This window comes from Prionailurus viverrinus, chromosome E2 (genome assembly GCF_022837055.1).
Source record: "Prionailurus viverrinus isolate Anna chromosome E2, UM_Priviv_1.0, whole genome shotgun sequence".
Lineage (NCBI taxonomy): Eukaryota > Metazoa > Chordata > Mammalia > Carnivora > Felidae > Prionailurus > Prionailurus viverrinus.
In genome coordinates, this window is record NC_062575.1 from 31,509,629 (window position 1) to 31,534,897 (window position 25,269).

General features: G+C 36.9%; 1 protein-coding gene across 4 annotated transcripts in view; it reads left to right on the plus strand.

The window, feature by feature from the left end:
* RPGRIP1L (RPGRIP1 like) overlaps positions 1 to 25,269 on the plus strand; it is a 91,564-nt gene that overhangs the window by 20,083 nt on the left and 46,212 nt on the right. For all 4 annotated transcript variants that reach the window (XM_047836371.1, XM_047836369.1, XM_047836372.1 and 1 more), the window contains 9 exons: positions 2,683 to 2,788; positions 5,087 to 5,233; positions 6,555 to 6,628; positions 12,846 to 12,985; positions 17,853 to 17,959; positions 18,266 to 18,316; positions 18,999 to 19,178; positions 19,723 to 19,840; positions 24,178 to 24,630. In XM_047836371.1, coding sequence (XP_047692327.1) covers positions 2,683 to 2,788; positions 5,087 to 5,233; positions 6,555 to 6,628; positions 12,846 to 12,985; positions 17,853 to 17,959; positions 18,266 to 18,316; positions 18,999 to 19,178; positions 19,723 to 19,840; positions 24,178 to 24,630 — 1,376 coding nt within the window. The remainder of the gene's footprint in view (positions 1 to 2,682; positions 2,789 to 5,086; positions 5,234 to 6,554; positions 6,629 to 12,845; positions 12,986 to 17,852; positions 17,960 to 18,265; positions 18,317 to 18,998; positions 19,179 to 19,722; positions 19,841 to 24,177; positions 24,631 to 25,269) is intronic.

A 25,269-nucleotide genomic window follows, 5' to 3' on the forward strand; every position in this document is an offset into this window, starting at 1 on the left:
AAAAGAAAAGAAACCGCATTTTCCAACTTAATTGCCCAAGGTTTTTTCAAAATCCTTGTTGAAAAATTTGAGAAATTTATTTTTACAAAGCACATAATTAGTCTGCTTGATATCTGTTTGCAGATCATTTCAGCATGTGTAATGCAGCATGTATGAATCGCTTCAGGACTGTCAAGAGTTCCTCTGAATATTTTTACCGTGGATTGTTCTTTCTGTTAGAACGTCATCCTCCTGAAGATGTGATGTTCCCATCACAGTGCGTGAAACAGAGCAAGAAAGTAGGATGTGGTGGCCACTCAAAACACCACTCATAAAATGAGCCCCATCTCTGTGCTTCAAAGGAAGCCAACCTGAGGCCCTCCTCCTAGTGCAAAGAGGTCTAGGACAAGCCTCTAAGCACCGACCCTGGCCCCCTCTTGCCTCTTATCATCCTCACATCCCTTGTCAGCTTTTTGTGACATTCCCTTCCCTCTTGTCCCTCTCATTTCCACCCTCATGCTTTTATCACATTTCCTCTGTGTAAGGATGTTGAGTCAGTTGTCAGGTTGGAGACGATTTTTCATTGTACGCCTTCCTAGAGGCCAGACCACATTGATCACATTGTTGATTTTGATCTTTTATGTCTTAGCGCTTGCAGCTGAACAGCCAGTCGTCCTTTCCTTCTCCCTGTTAGCCTCAGAAATATCTAATCATAGTAATGACTCCTGGATAAAGCCCCCAAAACTGACACTTGAAAATAATTCTTAAAGACATCTGCAGGTGTTGCACGCAAACTGATTTCTGTGTAAAGCACCACATGATTATTGTTGTTTTCCAACTAGTTCGGTCATCCTTGTGCCCACCTGTTGGGCATTACTAGCATAAAGTACTAAGTCACTTTTCTTGGCAGTATTTTGAATGAAAATTTTGATCTTCAAGGAGTTTAAGGAAAATATTCAAGGAAGCATCCACCAGTTAAACCACCCTGAGCGTTTTTGGAAGATGCTTAGCAGCCTTGGCCTTGCAAGGAAAATTCAAAATTAAAACCTGCTATTTTTCTGTGACCCTAGGTGGCTGAATGGGTTATTGGGACCTAATTCTTGCTAATATCATTAAGCAAGTATTATTACTCAAACACATATATGTATATTTTCTTGAAAATATTCACATTCTTAAAAACCGGAAGAATAAAATATCAGAGGCAACTGAAAATATAAGAAAAGATTTGAAATTATTTGAAAACGATTCTGTCCTTGCATAGAATAACTGTCACTCGTTGTCAAGTGGTCAAACCAAGTAATTCTGAGGAAAACAGATTAAGCTATGTTTTGACTTCTAATTATGAAAAAAAGGGGGGGGGGATACTGTCTTTATTAGACTTGTTTAAAATATATTCTTCCTTCGTGTTCTGATGTTTTTGGCGAGTACAGATCACGTAGTGGGGAATCATAGTGGGGTACTGCTGAACGTGTGCTCAGAACTCTACTAGTTAGCATGTTTTCGGCACAGAATCATTTTAACATTGTGTTAAGACTGTATCCTGGGTACGATCCAGGTTCTTGGACTTGTTTATCTTCTGTGTGAGGACAACTAACTGTCCGATGCCAAAATACAATGAACTTTCAAATATCAAAGAGGAAAATTAAGTATTTCAAGTCCTCAGCTGGTTTACAGATGTGTGAGCTTTGTAGTCCATTTTCTGGTTCCAGTAGGGCATTGTGACAATTTTTCCAATATGTGTACACTAGATAAAGTTTTGGAAGTAAAATTACTTACTTGAAGTCCTGAAATAATTTTCTGAATCTAAAATTTTTATGTTTACTTTTTTTTAAAAAAAAAAGAATGAAGTCTAAAACTGGGCCTCACAATTTTTGAAATACTTTTGAATATAAAACGTATTAAAGAACCTTTCTCTGTCAGGCAAGTAAGTGCCTTTTGAAAACGGGTATTCATTTAGGTCTATGATTAACCTTTAACAAGATCTTCCTGTTAAATTCTACATTTGCTTTAATCTCAGTAGGAAAAATACAAACTAGTATTGCAGCGTATAGAGTTTCTATATACCCTGTGGACGTTAAATGATCTCTTACAGCTAAAGGCACATCTGCAACATATTTAAATGCCAGCTTTGGGCATTATTAGTATGAAATGCTAAGTCACTTTTTGGGGAAATATTTTGAAAGGTTGCAACTCCAGGAGGAAACTCCAATAAATGGTAATCTTATGATACCATTTGTTTCAAGGGAGCGGTAGGAAGATGAGTGGCTGTCTTGCGCATTTTTGTCTTAGGGGAAAGTGGCCGTAGGATAGTCCTCTTTCAAATAAGTCCGAAGTGCAGGGCGGCACGATCGCTGTGCTGTATAAACTGACGTCCTTTTGCACCGTCTTTCAGGATGCCGTAAAACGGTTTTAAGCGCGCATTACAAGATGTCGGAGAGGTGACCCAAGTCATCAAATTTGGGTCTCCCTTCAAATCCTGAGAATCTGTGAATTTATGAAAGTTCAAGAGCAACGATTGGTTGGCTTTAAATAATGCATCTGTCCTAAGTGTATGTTAAGCTAAAAACCCTGTGACTGATAAGCAAGTGTGCACATTTTTCCTAGGTAACTTTGTAGTGAAAAATTGTGATCCCACCACAGGTTGTTTTCTTTTGCCTTGCATTTTTTACTCTGTCTCTCTTTTTCTTAAACACATTGTTGAAGGTCAAACATTCGGGACAATGTAGAAATGATTAAGCTTCATAAACAACTCGTGGAGAAAAGCAGTGCTCTCTCAGTATTGGAAGGAAAATTTATTCAGCTTCAAGAGGTACTGTGATCATTTATCTTATTATGGTGATACATAGACACAAAGGTTCAAAGAGAGTGTTTAGGTTATACTTTTTAAATAGAATGGTTGTAACACTGAAAAGTTATTTTTAAAGATGCTCTTTTTATTCTTAAACATGTATTATTTCACTTCATGTGTTATTTGTAATTTCTAACTTAATAGCTAAAGAAATAACTAACCGGTTGGACTGTTTATGAATACCTGTGTCATCTTAAAATAATAAACATATTTATCATAAATTATCTCATGCCAAGAAAATTTATTTTTAATTCCTCTTCTCTGAATTCATACGGGCACATAGCACTGAAGGGTTAGACGTTTTTGCATAATATCTTCAGTTCTAAGCATTTATGAAATAGCCAAGACAGACCAAGTTATAAATAGGTCAGTAGCCAGGTTTTGTTCAATCTTTCTCTGATGTGTTTTGTTTTGTCACTGTCTCCCATTATCACAAAATATTTGAGACCCGTCATGTCAGCAGCTGTCAGTGTACTTCTTTTAATTCTTGATCGTTCAGGTCGACAATACTTGGGACCCTTCATCCCTATGGTTGCTTTAACAAGATTGTGGCCCTACGTGTATGTGCCATCAGAAGGTTCCTATTGATTGGCACTGCGTAATTAACATAGGTTCTGGAATTAATGAACTCCCAAACATTCCAGATGAACACAATTCATATTAAACAGTACTTTCTCTGCAGTACTGAGACCAGGAAAGCAGTAAATTGATGGAAAGCATAGGGTCATCGGAAGCCTAAATTTACTATTAAATTAGATAAATATTTTTAAACTTGTACTCTGGTTTGTGCTTTCCATCCTGCAGGAACCTCCTTAAATGCAAAGTAATAACTGTCTTCCGTATGAATATGAGGGTTTATGAAAGAAAGAAGGCTAATTGCAGAGTGGAAACAATAGCCCTGTCTACCTATAGATACAAGAGGGAAATTCAGAAAACATGGAGCTGAGGGCCATTTCTAACATGGGGAATTAGGAAAGAAAAACAAAAAAAACCAATGATATTACCTTCTGTCACTTTGACCACCTGACTTCCATTTAACAGTGATGCCAGGTACTTCTTCCAGTACCAACAATTGTTAAGTGTCTGTTATAGCACAGGCTCCTCTTTTGAGGACTGATGTTGGGTAAAGAAAGGTTTGACAGGTTCAGACCAACAGCTTCAATGAATGAGGTAGGAAGCCCAGGAAAAGCTGGTTAAAGATAATGTGTTATAATACCAAGATTAACAAAAATTGAACTTCAGTTACTCAATAGCTATGTTTATTTTAAATGATTGAAGAACTTCAGATTTTATCCTTTTTTTTTTCTTGAGAGATGCTGTGCATGCACATGGGCAAGGGAGCGGCAGAGAAAGAAATCTTAAGCATGGCCACCTCCAGCACAGAGCCCAATGAGGGGCTCGATCTCACGACTGTGAGATCATGATCTGATCCAAAATCAAAAGTCATATGCTCAATTGACTGAGCCACCCAGGTGCCCCAGAACTTAAGTGATTTTAATTAGCACATGAACCATTACATGTTATGGCTATGGTCTCTATGAAAAGACTTTAATATCATCACCTTTTTTATTTATAAAAAAAAAAAAAAAGTAGGGACACCTGGGTGGCTCAGTCGGTTGAGCGTCCAACTTCGGCTCAGGTCATGATCTCATGTCATGGTCGGTGGAGCATGTGACTCTTGATCTCAGGTTGGTGAGTTCAAGCCCCACTGTGGGCATAGAGATTACTTAAAATAAGAATAAAAATTCTTTAATTGAAAAAACTTCAGTAACTATTTTACTGAATTGAAAATTTTAACCTAATTGTATTAAAATTAGAAGCTAACCTTCTGTTAGGCTGTTTATATGCTGTGGTGACAAATCCTTTCAAGTTTCATTATCTGTGGTCAGCATTTATTTTTGACCCATGCGGCAGCATTTTTAGACAGCATGTCCAACCACTGTAACCACAACAGAAAGAAAAAAAATTTGCCAAAACCAATTTACTCACTGGTCACCGATCAACCAGTCAAAAACTAGAAGGAAGTAAAATAAAAGACAAAAAGTTTGCATTATGTGACTCTGTGCTAAGAAAACTATATTCTTTTCCTAATTATACACTTGGGTCAAGAGTGTCTCCACGGACAAGTAGCACATATACATTGTGAGGTGAAGAATAAACTGTATAATGTGAACTTCAGGAGTAAATTCACTTATAAAATTGCAATCACTTATTTAACATGGAATCCAAAAATAATTTCAAAAAGATTTTGTTTTGTAGAAGCAGAGAAGTCTCCGGGTCAGCCATGACGCCTTGATGGCAAATGGAGATGAGCTAAATATGCAACTCAAAGAGCAGCGTTTAAAATGCTGCAGCCTTGAGAAGCAGTTACATTCCGTGACATTTTCTGAAAGAAAAATAGAAGAGGTAAGCTCCCAAGAGGTTATTAGCCATTGGTTGTGTTAAAACTTCTCTGTAACTGTTTTGAAAAAGTAAAATAGAGACATTCTAAGCAGTATATTTATTTAAAAATCCCAAACTACATACACGGTGCTTTGAGCACAGCAAAATATAGTCCGTTTGTTATGTGCAAGGCACATCAGTGCTTAAAAATATGTGCCAACATGCTGATATCCACTGTTCACCTAAAGGGTTGATTCTTGAGGAAAAAGAAAACACATTTTGCACTTACCTGTGGAACCTAACTTTCTCAGCCTTAACATCTTATTAGCCATTTGAGACACCAGGACAAAGGAATACACATCTGTTTCTGGGGAGAAGGAAGGATATTCTGTTCCGCAACATCAGCAATTTTGTGAAATTATTTAATTTTTTTCCTAGGAAGTTGTTTGAAAACTCATCTTTCTATTATTATCACGACTCACATCTCCCAGCGAGCACAATCTCTTTCTGTAGTCTCTTAAATTTGTTCTTAAAAAGAATGAAATAAAGCAATGAAATAAGATGCTTACATTCTGTTCTGATCTTGCGAGAATCTTTACTGTGTCTCATACTTGCATCAAAAGGGAATTACCAAAATGGAAATGAATTTTAAGAGTACTCTCATCCATGGGAAAGGATTGCTAACTACACAATATACTGGTGAATAAAACTTTAAACATAAATGCTAGAAAGAAATACAGAGAGCTACATTTTAGTCATAAAGGTATTAATGATAACCCTCAGTTTATTTCTAAAAATGTCGTTCATCAGGATAAAGCAAGGTATACAATTTTATCTGTTCATTCATTTATTTAAAAGATGTGCTGCCAGCTCTTTGTAAATTCCAGGTAACATAAGAAATTAGGTCTTCAGAGTAAATTGTGCTTAACGCAATTTATTTGAGCCACGAACCAAAAGAAAGGTTAATCCTTTTGTTTTTAATGGGCCAATTAGAAATTAACACAAAATTAATACAATGATGGAATTCATTGGGGAGGGAAGTAAAAAAATATGTTTCCCAGACTTCATAGCAAACTTTTAGCACGTTCTTTATTGAGTTTTGGCACATGTCAGCATAAAGCAGTGCATACGTTTCTACTAAATTAAAACAAATATTAATTTCGTGTTTACTTAACAACTTAGAAAAAATCAGTGCTAAATTAAATGCAGACAATATTAGTTGAGTAGTTAGCAGCTGCAATTTAAAAATCAAGACTAAAACATGTTAGCCTCCTCTCGTGTTATTTTATCCCCATGTAGTTTTGATATGATAATCACCTAATGTGTCATTTTCTTTTCATTTTAGTTGCAGGATAGAATTAATGACTTAGAAAAGGAACGGGAACTTTTAAAGGAGAACTGTGATAAACTTTATAACAGGTAAATCATGATACATGTGTTCTCTTGTTCTCTTCTTTAAAATGTTTTATATCAAAGCAGTAGATGTCAGAATATCTAATATTGATTAAAGAATTAGCAGTGGGTGATTGCGAAAAATATATATGTATCATAAAAGAAAAATAGAAAAATAAGCTTTTGGGGAGTGTTTGTAATAAGCTCTTTAACCTGAGCAGTAATCTACGACTAGAAAACCGTTATCAGTTTGTATCACTTACTGAGCATAAACCGTAAGTGAGCAGGCACTTTGCTAAATATTCTTCATATTAAAAGTTTCTCAGAGCAACCTGGAAATGTGGGTATTGTAAATGCCCATGTTAAGTTTATTTATTTAAATAACCTCAACACTCAACGTGGGGATCAAACTCACAACCCTGAGATCAAGAGTCACGTGCTCTACCGACTAAGCCTGCCAGGCGCCCCTCAAGATAAATTTTTAAGAGCTACTTCAATTTTGTCTTTTAATCTACTTCATAATTATGGTATTTTAAAAATGAATCCCTTCTGATAATTTTAGGAACAAAATTCTGTAACACAGCTAAGTTTAGTTAAGTGGTACAGATATCTATCTGTGTGCGTGTCTATGTATATATGTGTATTTTTAAGTCTTTTCAGTATGTGATAACTGCTAAAGGGTAAATACAGGCTTACATGAAAGTAAATTTAGTATACATACTGGAAGATGTATGTTAGAGCAGATATTCAAAGGTTGCTTCTATTGATAATATTCTGAAACGTCACAAAATAGCCATCTGATGTACCGACACACTTTTTAACACTGTGGATTTTTTTTTTTTTTTATGTTTTGTAAACTCAATTTACATTTTATAAGGTAAACAAATACCTAAAGAGTATAGAGATAGGCTGTTATTTGTTTTTACTTTGAAAAGATACACAGATTAATGTTAGGCATCATTCCAGTGGCACGGATCATCTATGTTGTTTCCCTACTAGTGTTGATGGTCCATACACGAAGTGGCTCATGATGTTAAGAGTTATCGATAGCAGGGGCACCCGGGTGGCTCAGTTAGTTAAGCATCTGACTTCGACTCAGGTCATGATCTCGCAGGTCGTGAGTTCGAGCCCCATGTCGGGCTCTGTGCTGACAGCTCAGAGCCTGGAGCCTACTTCAGATTCTGTCTCCCTCTCTCTCTGCACCTCCCCCACTCACACTCTGTCTCGCTCTCAAAAATAAACATTGGGGCGCCTGGGTGGCTCAGTCGGTTAAGCAGCCGACTTTGGCTCAGGTCATGATCTCGTGGTCCATTAGTTCTAGCCCCGCGTCGGGTTCTGTGCTGACAGCCCAGAGCCTGGAACCTGTTTCAGATTCTGTGTCTCCCTCTCTCTGGCCCTCCCCTGTTCATGCTTTGTCTCTCTCTGTCTCAAAAATAAATAAACGTTAAAATAAATAAATAAACAAACATAAAAAAATAAAAAACAGTTATCAATAACAGATTCAGACATCAGTTAAAATAATATCTGGGGCTCTCTAGCAAGGATAGACTGGTTAAAAATCTTTATGTGGTTCTGCCTTGGACCCCTTCCAAATCATTTGGCCCTATGGCTTTGTTCTGGCCCCTCTCTCATGAACCCTGATTAATTTTACCTAAAGCATTTATTATACCTCCTTTTTGTTTTTAAGTTTGTTTACTTATTTTGAGAGAGAGGAAGAGGGGAGGGAGAGAGACAGAGAGAGAGGGAGAAAGAGAATCCCAAGCAGGCTCCGTGCTGTCAGTGCAGAGCCAGATCTGGGGCTCAAACCCAAGAACCACGAGACCATGACTTGAGTTGAAATCAAGAGTCCAACACTTAACCGACTGAGCCACCCAGGTGCCCCTATATTCTCACTTCTATAGAACAATACAAGGTTTATATTTATATATATCTAAGGATTTGGTAGTTACGTGTTTGAAATTTCCAAATTTCAGTATATAGATCACACAACCACTGCATTGTAGGGCAGAGAAAATAATGTTATCCCCATATTTTAGAGATGAGGGAATGGAGACTCAAGAAACATTAAGAGACTTGTACGGAGTCACACAGCATTGCTGAGACTCCAGTAAAGGACCCAAACCCAATTCTTCTGACTCTAAAACTTGATTTGTTTTCCCCCTGTGCTTCACTATCTCTCTGATTTTAATTGCATTGGAAAACTGGTTCTGTGGAAGGGAAACATTCATGGAATAATAGAACTACCATACATTCAGGAATTTTTATTGATTTATATTTATCTTCAACATCTTGTAATTTCAAATAATTTAACATGGTCTTAATACAAGAAAATAAGTGCCATTTGGCCCTTACTTATACTTTTTCTACTTCCCTATTTGAGGATTTACTGAACATACCTTCTGGGAATAAAAAACATTAAACTTAGCTGGGAATAATGCATAACTGGCATTTTGAGAGGAACATGTTTTTCTCATATTTACTTTCTCACCGTGAAACTTTATCTTTCCATATTAGAAGATGATCTGAGAGTGTAAATCTGACTTTGAAGGGTTTTTTTTTTAATGTTTTATGCTTGAGCTACATTTTTTCCTGTCACATTAAAAACAGACTTCATTATGCTGCTTACACTTGAATTTTGTGTGAGGTATATGGAAGTAAATGTGTGTAATGAGTGTCAAAACATTTTGTGTCCAAAAAAAAATTAGTGTCACTTAAGCACAAAACCCAGCAAGCACACATGATAGCAAACAGAACTGTAAAATTCTCTAATACAAATTTTTAAAATATAATATGTTTTCAGAAACAGTTGGAGAAACTTCTACAAAAATCATTGTCATCTTTAAAATTCTTTAAAGCCCTTGTATTCCATGGCACTGTTACCATCATTGCCAACAACTAGTGCTCATCAAAAACTAAATAAAATTTACTCCCTGTTTGGTTAGTCATAGTGATAGCGTGTTTTTAAAAGGAAAGCATTTGTTTGTTATTCAAAACTGGCTAGTTTTCAGGAGAAAAATATGATTTGCAGATTACATTCTCGTCTTCCTTTCCCAAATGAAATTTTGAATGTGTTTATTACTTGACATATGACATATTAGAGAATCATCTGGTAAGATAAAACCCGCATGTTAGTATTTGGAATGAGCTCGTTTTAATATGAGAAAACATTTTTGATACAATGCCAAGAAGTAAGTATAACCTTATTTAAGAAATGCTCCATTTGAAAATTCAGAATAAACTTTTTTGCAATTAAATCTATGTGGTCAGAGAGAAACTATGCTACGATATTGCAAAGCTGTGCCCATCTTTGAAGTTAGTATAGTTTTAGGGTGATAGCACTCATGAATACAATAGTCCTTCAGCTGTAGTATATATGTATGAATAACCTGGAAAACAGCAAAATGTAGCTTTTACCACCCCTTTGGAACTTCCCTCCCCCAGCCTCGAGCCATCACCATCCAATTCAGATTTAGTCAATTTGGGACAGGATCCAGAGAATCTGTTAGAGGTGGTTTTAAGGCATTAACTCCCTGAGAGACACTAATACCTATTTTAAGAAAAAAAAGACTTGGTCTGGTTTTTGAAGATGGTATCAACCATTTTTGAGAATTGGGTAAATCAGGTTTTCACAATGTAATTAGTAGCCATCTAATATCCAAAATTCAGTGGAGCCCTGCTGACCACCCATAGATTTTCTGGGCTCCCTTTCTGTAAAGTGAGCACCTGTCCCCTGCAGTCTTCTAGGAATCATGAAAGCCCATATGATCAAATATGAGCACTTTGTGCTTCTCAGAAATCAAACTGAGTACATTCGGGGCATTATTTTCTTTCAGTAAGTGAATTATCCCTATGTAAATATGTGTTTAATTTCCATTAGGTCCTAACTAAAGTATCTGTGGATTTCTTCATGGATGATTTAGAGCTTATTCCTCCCTCTCTTTCACATTAGGGTGCCCTTAAACATGGGAATAAATAGAATTTCTTCTGCAAGAAAAAAGCCTTAGGGTGGAGATGAATTCTTTAGCTCTTATTTCAGTCTGATCATGTTGTTGATCAAGAGTGTGTAAGCTGACCCATGACCGCCAGTGGACATGCCAATGAGCACAGGCACCAATGGACATTCAGCTGTGGATGGACATTTTCTCACTTCAGCAACATAATGTAACAAACGAAATGTGCACACAGACCAACTATGATTCCTCCCCCCCCCACACCCCCAGTTGTCACTGTAGGCAATATACAAAAACATTTTCATGAATAAAAGGTTCTCAAAGACTGTTCTCATATGCAGATTTAATCATGTACACAGCCTTTACAAAGAAAATGGAGCCAGATGTGGTTCACCATTTATAGTTACACAGATGGCTCCAAGCACAGAGGAATACAGTAAATTCAAAAGGAATTCCTCATGAAACTCCAGTGGAATGTAATCCTAAATTTAGAGGGAAGATAGCAGTGGACTAAATTCAGATTGACTTATGCTGATTTACACTAGTATTTTGTGGGTTTGGAAAAACCAGGCTGCTAAATTGTTCTTAATTTAAACACATACAGCTTCTGATGTTTCTGCCAGATTAACTGTTGGTGATCTTTTTGCTGGTACTAATGCTATTGGAACACTACTGTTTCTAATTTTTGGCGTCTGATATAATGTATAATTGTGCCTATTTCATCATGCTAATTTTTTTTTCCGGGTAGTACATGTTTTTAATAATACAAGACACACGCGCGCGCACACCCCCCCCACACACACACACACATACACACACACCCATATACCCACATACATACATATGTGTGTGTTTGGTTTATATAATTTGACTAGACACAGAAATTATATTTGGTCTTTATTTTAAAAAATGAAAATGTAAAGGAATATTCTTTAATATTTAAAGTGCATATTTTGTTTGGATTTCATTTAAGTCTAGGTAATTGTACCTTTGATCAAATTAACTTAAAATATTGGTATATAGGTTCATGCATTTTTTAAGGTTCCATATGTGAGATGAGAACATTGATAGAAGAAACAGATGTCATATTTAGAGAAACTTCTAGAATTTCATTTATTTTTAAGTTCATATTATTTTAAATGCAATAAAAGCATTCAAAATGTAAAATAGATACATAATTCTGTTCCTTTGAAAGCTATGCCTCCCAGAAAAGTACCTCTTTTGGAATAAAACCTCAAGACTAGCTGGGAGCAGCATTAAGGGCAATTTTCAATAATAAGTTTTTCTTCCATTTGCTTCATCATCAGTACAAAACCAGATTTTATAAATTTTTGTTTCATTTACTGGGTTTAAAATAAGGAGAAGGGTCAAAGCTGCTGATAATTATTCAGTCATATCAAGCTTCACAGATAATAGTTTTCTGCTGAAATACAGATCAAGATCAGTTTTTCCAAAACCTGGCTATCACCTGCAGAAGCTTTATAAAACTCTGGATTCCTGGGCCCCAAGATCTTCATTTTTAAATCTCCCCAAGTGCTTAGTATAGCTGGTCCAGCACCAGTGTTTAGTTTATCACCATTTGGAAACCACTGGCATAAATGAATGTTGGGATTTAATCATGAGTGGATTTTAACACTGGTTTAAAATCTTCATCATTCTTACCAGGGTGTTCTTACCAGGTTTTCATCCCAGTCACATTACAAGTAAAACTTTGTTCTTAGCCTGTTAATGCGGTTTAGTTTTTTAGGACAAAAACTCCATTATCACTACTTCATAATAGCAGAGTTGCCGTCTTGTATTTCGGCGTGTTATCATTTCATGGCTGAAATTTTGTGAATATGGTATTAGCATGGACTCTGTAAAAGTTTCAGATTCTAGAAGTAGAGATCAGGTGGCGAGCCCCTTTTTCTCGGTTTTAAGAGGGTTTGTATGTGGGAGAGAATAGTTTTATCCGAGGCTGATGGCTGAGGTTTGGAACTGCGGATTCCTCTGGAGTATGTACAGTATCTGAATTCCTTTACTAGTCCCACAAAAGCTGCACGCTGCCAACTTTTCTGACTGGAGAGCTCTAAATTAAGGCCAGTTCCTTTGCTCATCCCACAAAGCCTTTCATGTTTCCTAACCGCAGCCTGAGAGAGGCGCCTTGGTTTCAACAGCAGCAGACCAGCATATGTTTACTTAATTCCTAAGACATGATGACAGTGGTCTCTGTGCCACTAAAAGCTTTTCTCTTTCGCGTTCTCGGTCGAGGCCGATCTCCAGGCTCTCCTCTGCATGTCATGTGTGTTTTGCAGTGCCTTCAGTGCTGCCCACGAAGAGCAATGGAAGCTAAAGGAACAGCAGCTCAAAGTGCAGATCGCTCAACTCGAGACTGCCTTAAAGTCCGACCTAGCAGACAAAACTGAAATCCTTGACAGAGTCAAAACCGAAAGAGGTACATGCAAAACCACTACCGACTTGTCTCAACAGCCATCCACTTCCATGCATTTCGCGGTCACTTGAAATTTCCGTTTACTCAGCCTCGCGTAGAAGCCCAAGGATTTTTTTTTTTTTTTTTTTTTTTTTTTTTTTTTTTTTTTTTTTTGTCAGAGATACTGTCATTTAGGTGGTCTTTTAATTTTTTTGTTGAGCCTTCTTGTGTTCAGCAGTCAACAAGCATTTCTTGAGCCAGGCACTGTTCTAAGTTCTGGGGATACAGCAATGAGCAAAGCCAAGGCCTTGCCCTCACGCAACATAAATTCTACAGAGAGAAACTGACAGTAATTAAACAAGCATGCCACATGTCAGGTGGTGGCAAGGGCAGTGGGAACAAAAACAAAGCAGTGTAAGATGAGAGAGTAGAGAAATAGTTGCTTACTGGTTTTGATAGGTCAAACAGGGACGATCTCTGTGATAATGAGATATCTAAATCTACTCTGTGACAGTGAACTTAAATACCAGGAAGACTTGCCAAGATGTCCCTGCTAAAATAATAATCATTAATAAGTTTCATGTCACAGATCTCACCCCTCTCATCTCAGGGAAATAAAATAATCATAATTAAAGTAGATGTCTGATTTACTAGATTATACACACAAGTGCACAACAGGGGAATTGAATTATTTGCTTCAAATGTTGTATCTGTTGTTCATCCACTACGCAAACCAAGTGATGTGATAATAAGGTTGCTTCTTTTGAACATTTGTAATTCTGTTGCATGCAAGCGTTTCAAAGTTTAATGCAGGCTCCGTTAAAAAAAAAAAAAACAAAAACAAGCAAATTACAAATGTAGTCAGTACTCTATTTATTGATTTAGCTCACAATGCCATATTTTATTAACTATAAGAGAGAGTTTTTTTCCCATTTTGACATCTCTGAAATTGGGATGCATCTTATAAATGATAACATTTTAAAATTATGGTCTGACTTTTTCCAACACTCTAGGAAGACTGTAATCAGAACATTTCTTACAATAGATGTAGTCTTAATTTCAATGAAACATATGTGCAGTATTTATTTGCCAAGTGGTTAAATTTCATGAAAAATTATTTGTGAATTTTTCTCAAGAATATTGTGAGGAGAATGAAATGGTGACATGATTGGTGACCGGGCAGGTATTTAAAAGTTTTGATGTCCAAGATGTATCATTCCTGATTTTAATGTGGTACTTAACAGAGTACTTTTGTTTAATAGTTGCTCAGTAAATTCTTGTTGACTGAAGGAAGGAGAAGCACTCTATATTCCCCGCTTTTTTCCAAAAACAGATATAAACTGCTCTGAGAAGAAGAGAAATGAAAACAACCTGTCTTATTTCTGTGCTCTCTGTATTTCCCTAAATATCAAGAATTTCAAAACTCTTATCTCTAAACATCTGCATTGGTCTCTGGAAAGAAACTCTTAAGGGAATAGAATCTTGGTGGTCTTTTTTTAAGACCTATCTGTTGTTGTTTAGTTATTTCCAAAGATTCTTTTAAATTATTAAAATTACAGTTGCAAAGTTACTTTAATCCACCGAGTCCATTCTTATTTTTTTCACTAGCTTTTGTGCCTTCTTGGATTTTTTGAAAGATTAAAAATAATTCACGTATACCATTAAAAAATCCAGTGAACAAAAAAATTTCTAGAAGTCACTCACTCCCACACCCCACAAGATAATCACTATTAATATGTTTATGTTTGTCCTTCCAGAGTTGTTTGTATGTGCAGGTACAGTTTTTATAATGTGCTTTTTGTCTTTACTATGTTATGAAACCGTTCCTTGAGTATAAGTATAAACCCACATCATCATCACTTATAATGTCTGTCCTGGTTTTCTACGTGAGGATGTACAAAAAATTGCTTAACAATCTTCTACTGATGAATTTTTAAAGAGTTTCAGTTTTGTTAAGTATCATAAACATCTCTCTACACAAATCTTTACACATTTATTCAGTTGATTTCTTAAGAAGAATTGCTAGTACTGAATCTTTATTTTTAAGTCAACTGTTATTTTAGTTATTTTGCTTGAATACCCAAAGTTTATAAGTCTAATGACTGAAGTTTGGGATCGTTTGGTGAATATGTTACAATGGATTATAAGAAAAATATTACAGCCTTGAACCATTTTTTTTCTGGGAAGTACTAAACAAACAAAAAAAATTGAAAATCTCTTTATAAGGAAATCTTTCAATATGTAGAAAGTTCCTTTTTGTCTTACAGATTTTGAAATTGTTTCATTCCACTTCGAAGTCTCTTCACACATTTACCTTTTCATTTGTCGAGTGTTCTTTGCCAGAAGATGTTTCCCTGGCCTCTTAGACTCATTCATCTAACTGGCAAATTATTTTTAGAGAATACTCACCTCTTTATTCAAGGTACAAATTAGTTTCAGATTGTGTGAATATGTGGGGGAAGAATATGTAAATGCAGTTTGCATTTGGTTAATGCTTAAATTAACTGCATGTGTTTAAGGGCCCTGCTTTTGAAAGTTCCTTTCTATCTTTAGCTGAAATGCATAATTCAGCATAATGCATATGGTTATATTGATCACAGCTGAAGATATTAGCACAAAGGAGCTCTGAAAATTGTTTAGTTGGATTGTTCTCCGCACTCTGCTTATTAATGGTGTGCTTGAAGAACATAATTTTAAAAGAGTGAAATGTTATCCCATTTGAATAAAATGCTGTTTAGCTTAACCTGCTTTTTGTCAAATCATAAGGTAAGGAGGTTATTTTTCATCTTGTACAGGATGCTTTGATTTTTCTTATTATAATCCAGCAAGGCTATCTCTTGTTTGAACTACAGCGTCTCTGGGCTTCTTAAAGACCCAGGAGTTGTATCCCCAATAAACAGTTTGAGAAAGGAAAAATACCGTGGATAATTCTACATAAAATCTAGTAGAGAGAAAGTTACTCATATTCAGTAATGTCTTCCCCCACTAATAAGCTATTTTCCCACTACTAACACCCTAGTTTTAAAAATATCCATGGAACGGGGACATTGTTGACACAGAAATCAGCAAAGGAAGAAACATTTGAATAAGTTCATGTATACCTACTAGCATTTCGTTCTCAGAACTCTGCTCTGAAATATTGAAAGAAGAGACAAACAGGAACATGAAAATAGTAATCAGAAAACGCTCTATCTGGGGGAAGGGGCAATAGTCCTGTCCTTTACACTTTACCTCGTCATCAGAACCCCTAACCCGTTTGCAGGCCAAGAAGGAAACTACCTTTAGTTTTATATTTTTCTTACTATATTTACCTTTTTTCTGTTACCTAACCATTTCTATCTAGATTTTTTAACCTAATCAACAGAAAATAAAGCGTTCTGCATTCTTACCATACTCTGTAACTGAAAAAGTTGTTTATCTCCTCTAACAATTCATATTTACTATTGATCCTAATTTTGAGTTGAAAGACAAATAGTTGACCTTTACCTTCAAAATTTCCAAGTACTGTTCACACTTGTGAACTCTTATTTAGGTCACTAAATATTAGCAAAAGGATAACCTTTTAACTTTTCATCGATAAGATAAAAATGTTTATATATTTGATATTAAAATGTCTCTGCATACTCTAGAGTCACTTTTTTTTTTTTACTTTTTAGTTTTCCAGGAAATATGTGACATTAAAGATATCCAAATTTAGTCCATTTCTTCTTAATTGTGTAACTTACTATTTTTACTTACATGTAGTATGTATATCCCAAGTTAAGTCTTGGGAACACAAAAGCATTATAAAAGTCAGAAATGTATTTTTGTATAACATGCATTCAGCGTGCAAATGTATTCATGCAAAGAATTCTTGGCAAATGTGTTGACTTGCTTTTTTTAAGAAAAGGAAACAAAAATGTACAACTTGAAGACTTTTGGTAAACACAAATCTTTGAAACTAGGATGAAATTAGTGGAGACACTTTGGATGACATGGTTTAGAGTTAGTGAACGGGGAGCCAAAAAGGAGGACACCTGACCCCGACAATGAACTCTGTTGAAGAGTACGCTTAAGAACATGAGACCAAAGAATAGATTTGTTAGCTTGCTTTTTTTTTTTTTTAAGTTAAGCATATGTTTAATGCAGGGAGTAAAAAATTCGTCTCTTCATGGATTTATTACTATTTTCTGTAGCTCTGCTCTGTGTCCTGATTGTGGGTCAAGGCAAATGAGAACCTAGGTGAATGTAACCTATCTCTATTCCTTAACGAGAGCTCTGAGTCCATGTCTTACTAATTAACAGCATGAACTCAATGAATAAAGAACACACATGAATTATTACTGATGCTACCATGCCCTGGCTAAGAATCCCTTCCTCCTATCCTAGCAGGTTTGTTCAAAGTGTGGTTGATTAGAATTACAGATTTAGTTATTACCAAAGAAATTATGTTGTTTTAATAAAAAGACTTAATGCTAAATTGGAAAAAGAAAACTCAAGGAAGTCAATTAAAACACTAAAAGACAAAAAAAAAAAACTTTTTTTTTTTTTTTTGCATGCCTTTCAGGACCCTTAATAAGTAAGTAAAAATCATAGATTTAGAAACATATTTTCTTAGGTATTTTAGATAGAATGTTCCTTTGAAGTCCCAGAGGCCACAATTTCCTTATATTAATACTATGAACTTCAGTCTTCAGTTTTTGATAAGAAACTGGATCATATGGTAGACACATGATCGTGTTCATTTGTTCCTCATTCTCCTGCTGCCGTTGTCTAGGTGCTAGCATAATTTCCTCTCTGACCAGAGCAATGCTAGATCCAGCTTGGTGTGTATCAGGAATTAAATTAATTTTAAGTGTGTTCTTACCTCATGCTCTCTTACCTTTCTAATGGCATTGACTTTATTTTTAAGACCAAAATGAGAAACTCATCCAAGAAAATAGAGAACTACAGTTACAGTATCTGGAACAAAAGCAACAACTTGATGAACTTAAAAACCGCATGAAGTTTTACAACCAGGTGAACTATTTTCTTATTTAGGAGATAAACTCCAAATCTGTATCTAAATATTTTATACACAGAGGAAACACTGTACTACAAAGCAAAAGAAGACAAATATATTACTTGGTTTATTAATTCATGGTCATTACGCAGCTTGCATTTCAGGAGGAGATTCTGAATAGTCGAATGTCTCTTTTACTTAGTTTATTAATTCATGCTATCAGGCAGCTTATGTTCCGTGAGGATAATCTGCATAGTTGGAATGTCTCTTGTACTTTCCATTAATATCTCATTGTGAGCTTTTACTCACTCTGTCTTTTGCAGGACAGTGATATTAATGCTGATGAATTGAGTGAAGCTCTCCTGCTTATAAAGGTAACTTTCTGAACTTCACCATGAATTTCATGTCTACATATAACTGTTTCAGCATAATGATGACCCTTGTCCGTAACCCTTATACTTGGAGAATAAATTATTCAGGAAAGTGGTCAGGTGACATTTACTTACAGCATATACATATTTCATAATGACATCAAAATTACATTAAAATAGACCTCAAAAACTCTTATTTAAAGCACTTTCTCCAACTGTACAAATATTTCACTTTTCCACACCTCACTATAAAACTAATCAACAATTTTGTCCTAAGAGACCTTGGTACACCCTATTATCTTAAGTAAAATATTGAATTATAAATGTTACCAGAAGATATTTTTTCAGTTCTAGGATATTCTGTTATTTATAAGAAGACACGAGAAAATACATTTCTTTCCCTTTAGATCAACACTGTGTAGCATTTAATCAATTGAAGAAATAGAAATAAATGTACATGATTCTTCTTTATGTCATGAAGTAATAAACTGTTTTTTGAATTCTCTGTAATTGTTCCAAATGTCTATCTAAATATATTTTCTGTATCAGGATTGTTTTATTCCTGATGGAAAATGGAAATATATCTGTTTTCAATTAATGATTTTTCCTTGCCATATCTATATTAATTCACATGATTGTATTTTAGAAACTCTTATTTCAGTAAGAAAACATGTTTTTATTTTAGGCTCAAAAGTCACAAAAAAATGGAGACCTTTCCTTTTTAGAGAAAGTAGACAATAAAATGAACAAAGATCTAGAACGCTCCATGAGAGAGCTACAAGCAACTCATGCAGAAACGGTGCAAGAGCTTGAAAAGACACGAAACATGCTAATTATGCAACATAAAATTAATAAAGATTATCAGGTAAGGTGCAACACTAACTCGGGAAGATAGATTTTCCTCAATAATCAACTGATGATTTACTTTTCTAAGCAGTGTTATGTATTATCATCTGTTATAATCTCTTATCATTTATTACCACATGCCTGGAATGTGGCCTCGTAACTAGGTACTTAGAGTCAGTAGTTGAAAAACAAACTATTTTTTTTTAAGTCCCTGGTTTTAGAGACCAAACACCAGCAATGAATTCACCTTTGCTCGTATTAGCACATTCTGCAAATGGGTTATAGTTATCCTGAAGTCCTGCCACAACCACGTGTGATTGTAGCCTATAACAAACGGGAAAATCACCTCCATGGGAAGGGATCTCGGGTTTTGTTAATTTTACTTCTGATTTATTTATGAACATTGCCAAGCATAATTTTCTAAACTGTGAGCTGTTTCAGAAAACCATGGTTTACAGCTCCTGGTATCTCCAAGATCTAGGAAAATGCTTGTCATAGTCGCTTTAAAAAATGAAAATGGAACTAATCCTAAGTATTGAGACTTGTTATCTCCTCTTTTTTAGATGGAAGTTGAAGCAGTGACCCAGAAGATGGAAAATTTGCAGCAAGATTATGAACTCAAAGTGGAACAATATGTTCATCTTCTTGATATCAGAGCTGCACGCATTCAGAAACTAGAAGGTACGATGCGCACAATCCTTCGTCTACAGTAACTAGACGAGTAGAGTTTACGACAGTTGAAAATGTCATCCAAATCTACACTCACGATTTCTCTTTGTTCTATTTTTTTTTTTTCTCCAATTCATAGCTGTAAGGAGAATTTACCAGAAAGGTTGTTTTTATCTGATTCTTTTCCACTCAAGAATTTTTAGTAACTTTCTACTGCTTTTTGGATCCAGTGTTGCAGGCAAGATTTCAAAGTAGTTTATGGAGCACGGCAGAACTAACTTTACCACCTCATTTCGAGTTTCTCTTCTCAGCAAGCTATGCCTCGCAGCCAGACAAGTCTGCTTGCTCTTTGTCAGATTCACCTTTCTCGGTCCTACCACTGGATCTTTGTTCCGCCTAAACCTCCTTTATAGCCAACGTACGCCCTTTTTACCCTGCTTCGAAATCTAACCAAATGCAATGCATGCCTGTGCCAGGAAGCTGGCTCTCATCACTCCTAACCATTCATGCCTCTACTTGAAATGCCCTTACAGTGGTTTCCAGACTTAGGCAAGTATGAAAATCATGTGGGAAACTTGTTTCAAATGTAGCTTCCTGGGCCCTATCCCTGGAGATCCAGGGGCCCATGATGCTGCTATATTTAGAAATCCAAGCGACTCAGACGCAGGTGCAAGACCACACTTTGAAAAACACTGCCTCGGTACTTACCATCCTTCCTCTTATGTACTCGGAAAGTATGTTTGGGGACTGTATTATGGAAGTGTTCTTTATTGTTGGAGTTTTGCATGTTCCCTGTGATGGCAGGATACGTTCTTCGATGCCAAGTACTTTGTCTCTCTTTCATGTCCCCTGCCATACAATGTTTAATGTATGGATCTAGGCCAGCCGTAATTCTACACTCTGAAAAATCACTGAGGATCCCAAGGGCCTCTTGCTTCTATGGGTCATACTTACTATACTTCTAGTAAGAATTAAAAGTGAGAAATTTGGAAAATATTTATTTTATGTCATGCTAAAATAACAGTAGTAAATCCATTACATGTTAACATAAATTACAGTATTTATTTTTAAAAAGCTGTATTTTCCATACCAAAAAAAAAAAAAATAGTAAGAAAAGTTACACTGTTTTAAATTGTTTTCCTTTTTTTTTTTAATTGTTTGACATTTTTACAAACTTTTTGGTGTATACCTTAATAGAAAACAGCTGGGTTTTTAAACCTGCTTCTGCATTCAATCTGTTATGATATCACACATCATGTAGAGTTTGGGAAACTCCATCGTACACTTGTGAGAGAATAAGAATGAAAAAGGCAAATGACATGTCAGGATTGTTTTAAAAATAGTTTTGACCTCACAGGCCTCCAAAATCCGTTTCAGGGACCCTCAGCATTCCCAGACCACACTTTGAGAACCACTGCTCTAAGCAGAAGGGTTTGATCCGCCTGAACAGGGTTTTCCAGCAGTCAAAGAGCAGTATGTACCTTTTATTTCAAGTAGTACTCCATAAAAATTTGCTTAATAGAATTTTCCTGAATCACACGGAGGTCACGTAGCTTGGGATTTTCATTCCTTTTGGTGTCACTAAATCTCCACCAATATATATTATCAGTCCCCAATATTCACTGATTCATCCCATAAACCTGCTCAAGCTCTTCCTGCATGCTAAGCAAAGTGCTGGTCAGTGAGAAGCCAAATAGGGAAGAAAGCTCGGGTCCCACCCTCAGGGAACTCAGAAGATGGAGGAAGTAAATAGAGTATCCCTTCCCGGGAAGAGTGGGAAGCTAGGAAACGCGAAAGATGCGGCGGAAACGTTGAGGAGAGATGCCTACTTACACCTGAAGACTCGGGGAAGACTGCCACGCAGTAGGTTTGGAGTCTCCAAAGGCTAGAGAATTCACCACTAAGTAAAAGCAAGAAGGGCCTTCCAGGAAGTAGAGGAGGCAGGTAAAAATGCCCTTAAGGTGAAGGGCTGCCATTCATTTGCAAATGAATGGCACCACTCCTGGTTAATAAGGGGAGGAGGATCTCCTGGCAAGGCTGGAGAAAACCAAGTCATCGAGGCCCTGCTTGCCACCCTGAGGAGTTTTGTTTTTGTTTTTAATTTTTTTTATGATTTATTTATTTATTTATTTTGAGAGAGAGAGAGAGAGAGAGAGAGGAAGCACAAGTCAAGGAGCCACAGAGAGGGAGAGAGAGAGAATCCCAAGCCGGCTCTGCACTGTCAGCACAGGGCCCAACGCGAGGCTTGAACCCACAAACCGTGAGCTCATGACCTGAGCCGAAGTCGGACCCTTAACCGACTGGGCCACCCAGGTTCCCTTGCCCCCCCTGAAGAATTTTAACCTTAATTACCTACCTAGAAAACCACTAAGCAGTGTTTAAGGTAGACAGTAATACACCAGAACTGCATTTGGGAGATTATGCTGTAGTTACTAGGAAGAGTGAGTAAGATCTGAAGGAAGGAAGCACTTTGGGTTCCATCATAATCTTGGTGATAAACACTGGGAGTGTAAGAAAGGTAGCATTAGTGGACAGAGAATGAACAGGGGCAAATTTGTAACGACTTAGGAAACACTGTTGAATACTAGTGATGTGGGGAGAATTAAGAGAAAGGGAAACTAGAATGATCCCGTGGTATCAAGCTTGGGCAACTGGATGGATGCTGACATCAGCGCCTGAGATTCAAAGTACAGAAATAACTGGAAGAGACTACTCCTTGGTGTTAGATGCATGCTATTTTGGATATATCGAGTTTGAAGTGCCAAGGGGATATCTAGACAGAGGACCCAGCAAGGCATCAGATCTCTGGGTCTGGAATTCAGGACATAAATCTGAATTAAAAATAGAAAGCTTAGGGTGCCTGGGTGGCTCTGTCGGTCAAGCGTCTGACTTCGGCTCAGGTCATGCTCTCGGGGTTCGTGGGTTCAGCCCCACCATGGGGCTCTGTGCTGACAGCTCAGAGCCTGGAGCCTGCTTCAGATTCTGTGTTTCCCTCTTTCTCTGCCCCTCCCCCACTCCTGCTCTGTCTCTCTGTCTCTCAAAAATAAATAAACGCTAAAAAAAATTTTTTTTAATAGAAAGAGGAGAGTCTTCAGCATACTTATAGTAGCAGAAGTCATAAAAGGGGGAGATTACCCATGAGAACATGTCATCTAAGGAGAGGATAAAACCAGGACCCCAGCAAATGATGAGAAAAGGAAAGAAACCCTAAAAGAATGACACGAGAGGTAAAAGGAGAAGCCGGGTTGATGATGACATGGAAACCAAGGTAGGACAGAGGTTCAAAAAAGAGAAAGTGATCATCAGTGTCAAGGAAGGAAAGAAACCACCTAATACAAGGACCAAAGCCCATTCAATCTAGCAATTCATTCGTTCCTGGTGACCTATTCTGGAGCAGTTTCCTAAGAAAAGTAAGGCAGATACTATTCGCAAGAAGTTGAAGAAGAGTGTCTGTTAGATGTGGAGTTGTAGACTCCAGTATACATTATTCTTTCCAGAAATGTGGATATAACATGGGGATAAAATGTGTATCTAGAAAGAGATACATCTGTGGCTCCTGAGTGGCTCAGCTGGTTGAGCGTCTGACTTTCGATTTCAGCTCAGGTCACAGTCTCACAGTTTATGACTCTGAGCCCCACCGTGGGGCCCCGAGCTGGCAGTGAGGGGGCCTGCTTGGGATTCTCTCTCTCTCTCTCTCTCTCTCTCTCTCTCTCTGCCCCTCCCCTGCTCACGTGCTTGCACATGCACTCTCTCTCTCTCAAAACAAACTTTAAAAAAAAAAGAGATATATCTGTTTAAAAAAACAGCTTTGTAGAAGTATAATTAACATACTTTAAACTGCACGTATTCAAAGCATACAGTTTGGTGAGTTTGGGGCCCATGGATACACTGTGAAACCATCACCATAATCAAGACAATAAACATTATCTATCACCCCTAAAAGTAGGAAAGTATGTATTTCAATAAGCTGAAGGGAAGGAGCCAGCAGAAAGAGAAATCGACTTTAAAGGAGAGAAGGTAATAAAGCAGAAGCAGAGGAACAGGAAGAATCCAAATATTTACCTCAGCTGTACTTTCAAAAGCCTTTTCTTCTTTTTTTCTTTTTCCTCTTCCCTGGTACAGGCTATATTCTAACTTGAGTTGTAATTTTGTTGTTAATAAGCGATGTCAAAACCAAGGACGAATTTTTGTATAATACAGTATTACTCACAGAAAAACAGTGTGGTCACAGAATTTAAGATTGAGACTCTTCACCAAAAGCACTTCGGCTTCCTACCACTTCAAAAGCCAGTTTGTATCTTCATATGTCAATATTTAAAAATATCTAAACTGTGTGTCTTCTCTTGCAGCCCAATTAAAGGATATTGCCTATGGCACCAAGCAGTATAAATTTAAACCAGAAATCATGCCAGATGACTCTGTTGATGAATTTGATGAGACCATTCACTTAGAACGAGGCGAAAACCTATTTGAAATCCATATCAACAAAGTAACCTTTTCTTCTGAAGTTTTACAGGCGTCTGGAGATAAAGAGCCTGTCACTTTCTGTACCTATGCTTTCTATGACTTTGAGCTACAGACCTCTCCCATAGTGCAAGGCCTCCACCCAGAATATAACTTCACTTCTCAGTATCTTGTTCATGTTGACGACTTATTTTTACAATACGTTCAGAAGAATACTGTCACTCTTGAGGTCCACCAAGCTTACAGCACAGATTATGAAACACTTGCAGCTTGTCAGCTGAGATTCCATGAAATTCTAGAAAAAAGTGGTCGCATATTTTGCACAGCAAGTTTGGTGGGTAAGTACAATCTTATAAGCTTTGGATGTGTGAGTCACTAATTTGGTGTATAGGTTACTATGATGCTCTACATTAGTATTCTCGTATGGATTCAAGATCCCTTGAGGCTGTTGGACAGTGTTCTCTAACTGAGCTGCCCAGAATAGACTGGACTATCCTAAATGTCATTGAAGATATCAGTGCGATGGCTATTACTTTTTTAAAAGCTTCTAAGTACATGTATTTATTTACCGTATCGATACCCTTTTTTGATCAAATGTTAATTGTAGTACATTCATCAAATATTCTGTAAGATCATTTGCTATCACTGTTAGCAGGCATTGGAAATACAGGGGTCGGTGCTAAATAAGACAGAGCCCCTGCCATCGTGTAGCCTACCTTCTAGAGGGGAAGACAGGCCATAAAACAAATAAATATCTCATCAGATGGAGAAAAATGAACAGGATAAAGAGAGAGAGAGAAGATGGCGAACTCAGACAAAGGCATCCCTGATGGGTGACATTGGTAGAGACCTGAGTGAAGATCCATGACAGGATCCGGGGAAAGAATGTTTCCTGCAGTGGAAACACCAAGTACCAAGGTGGAGGGACAAGCGTGACATACTGGAGGAGCAGCGAGAAGGCCAGCAGCTAAAGCAGG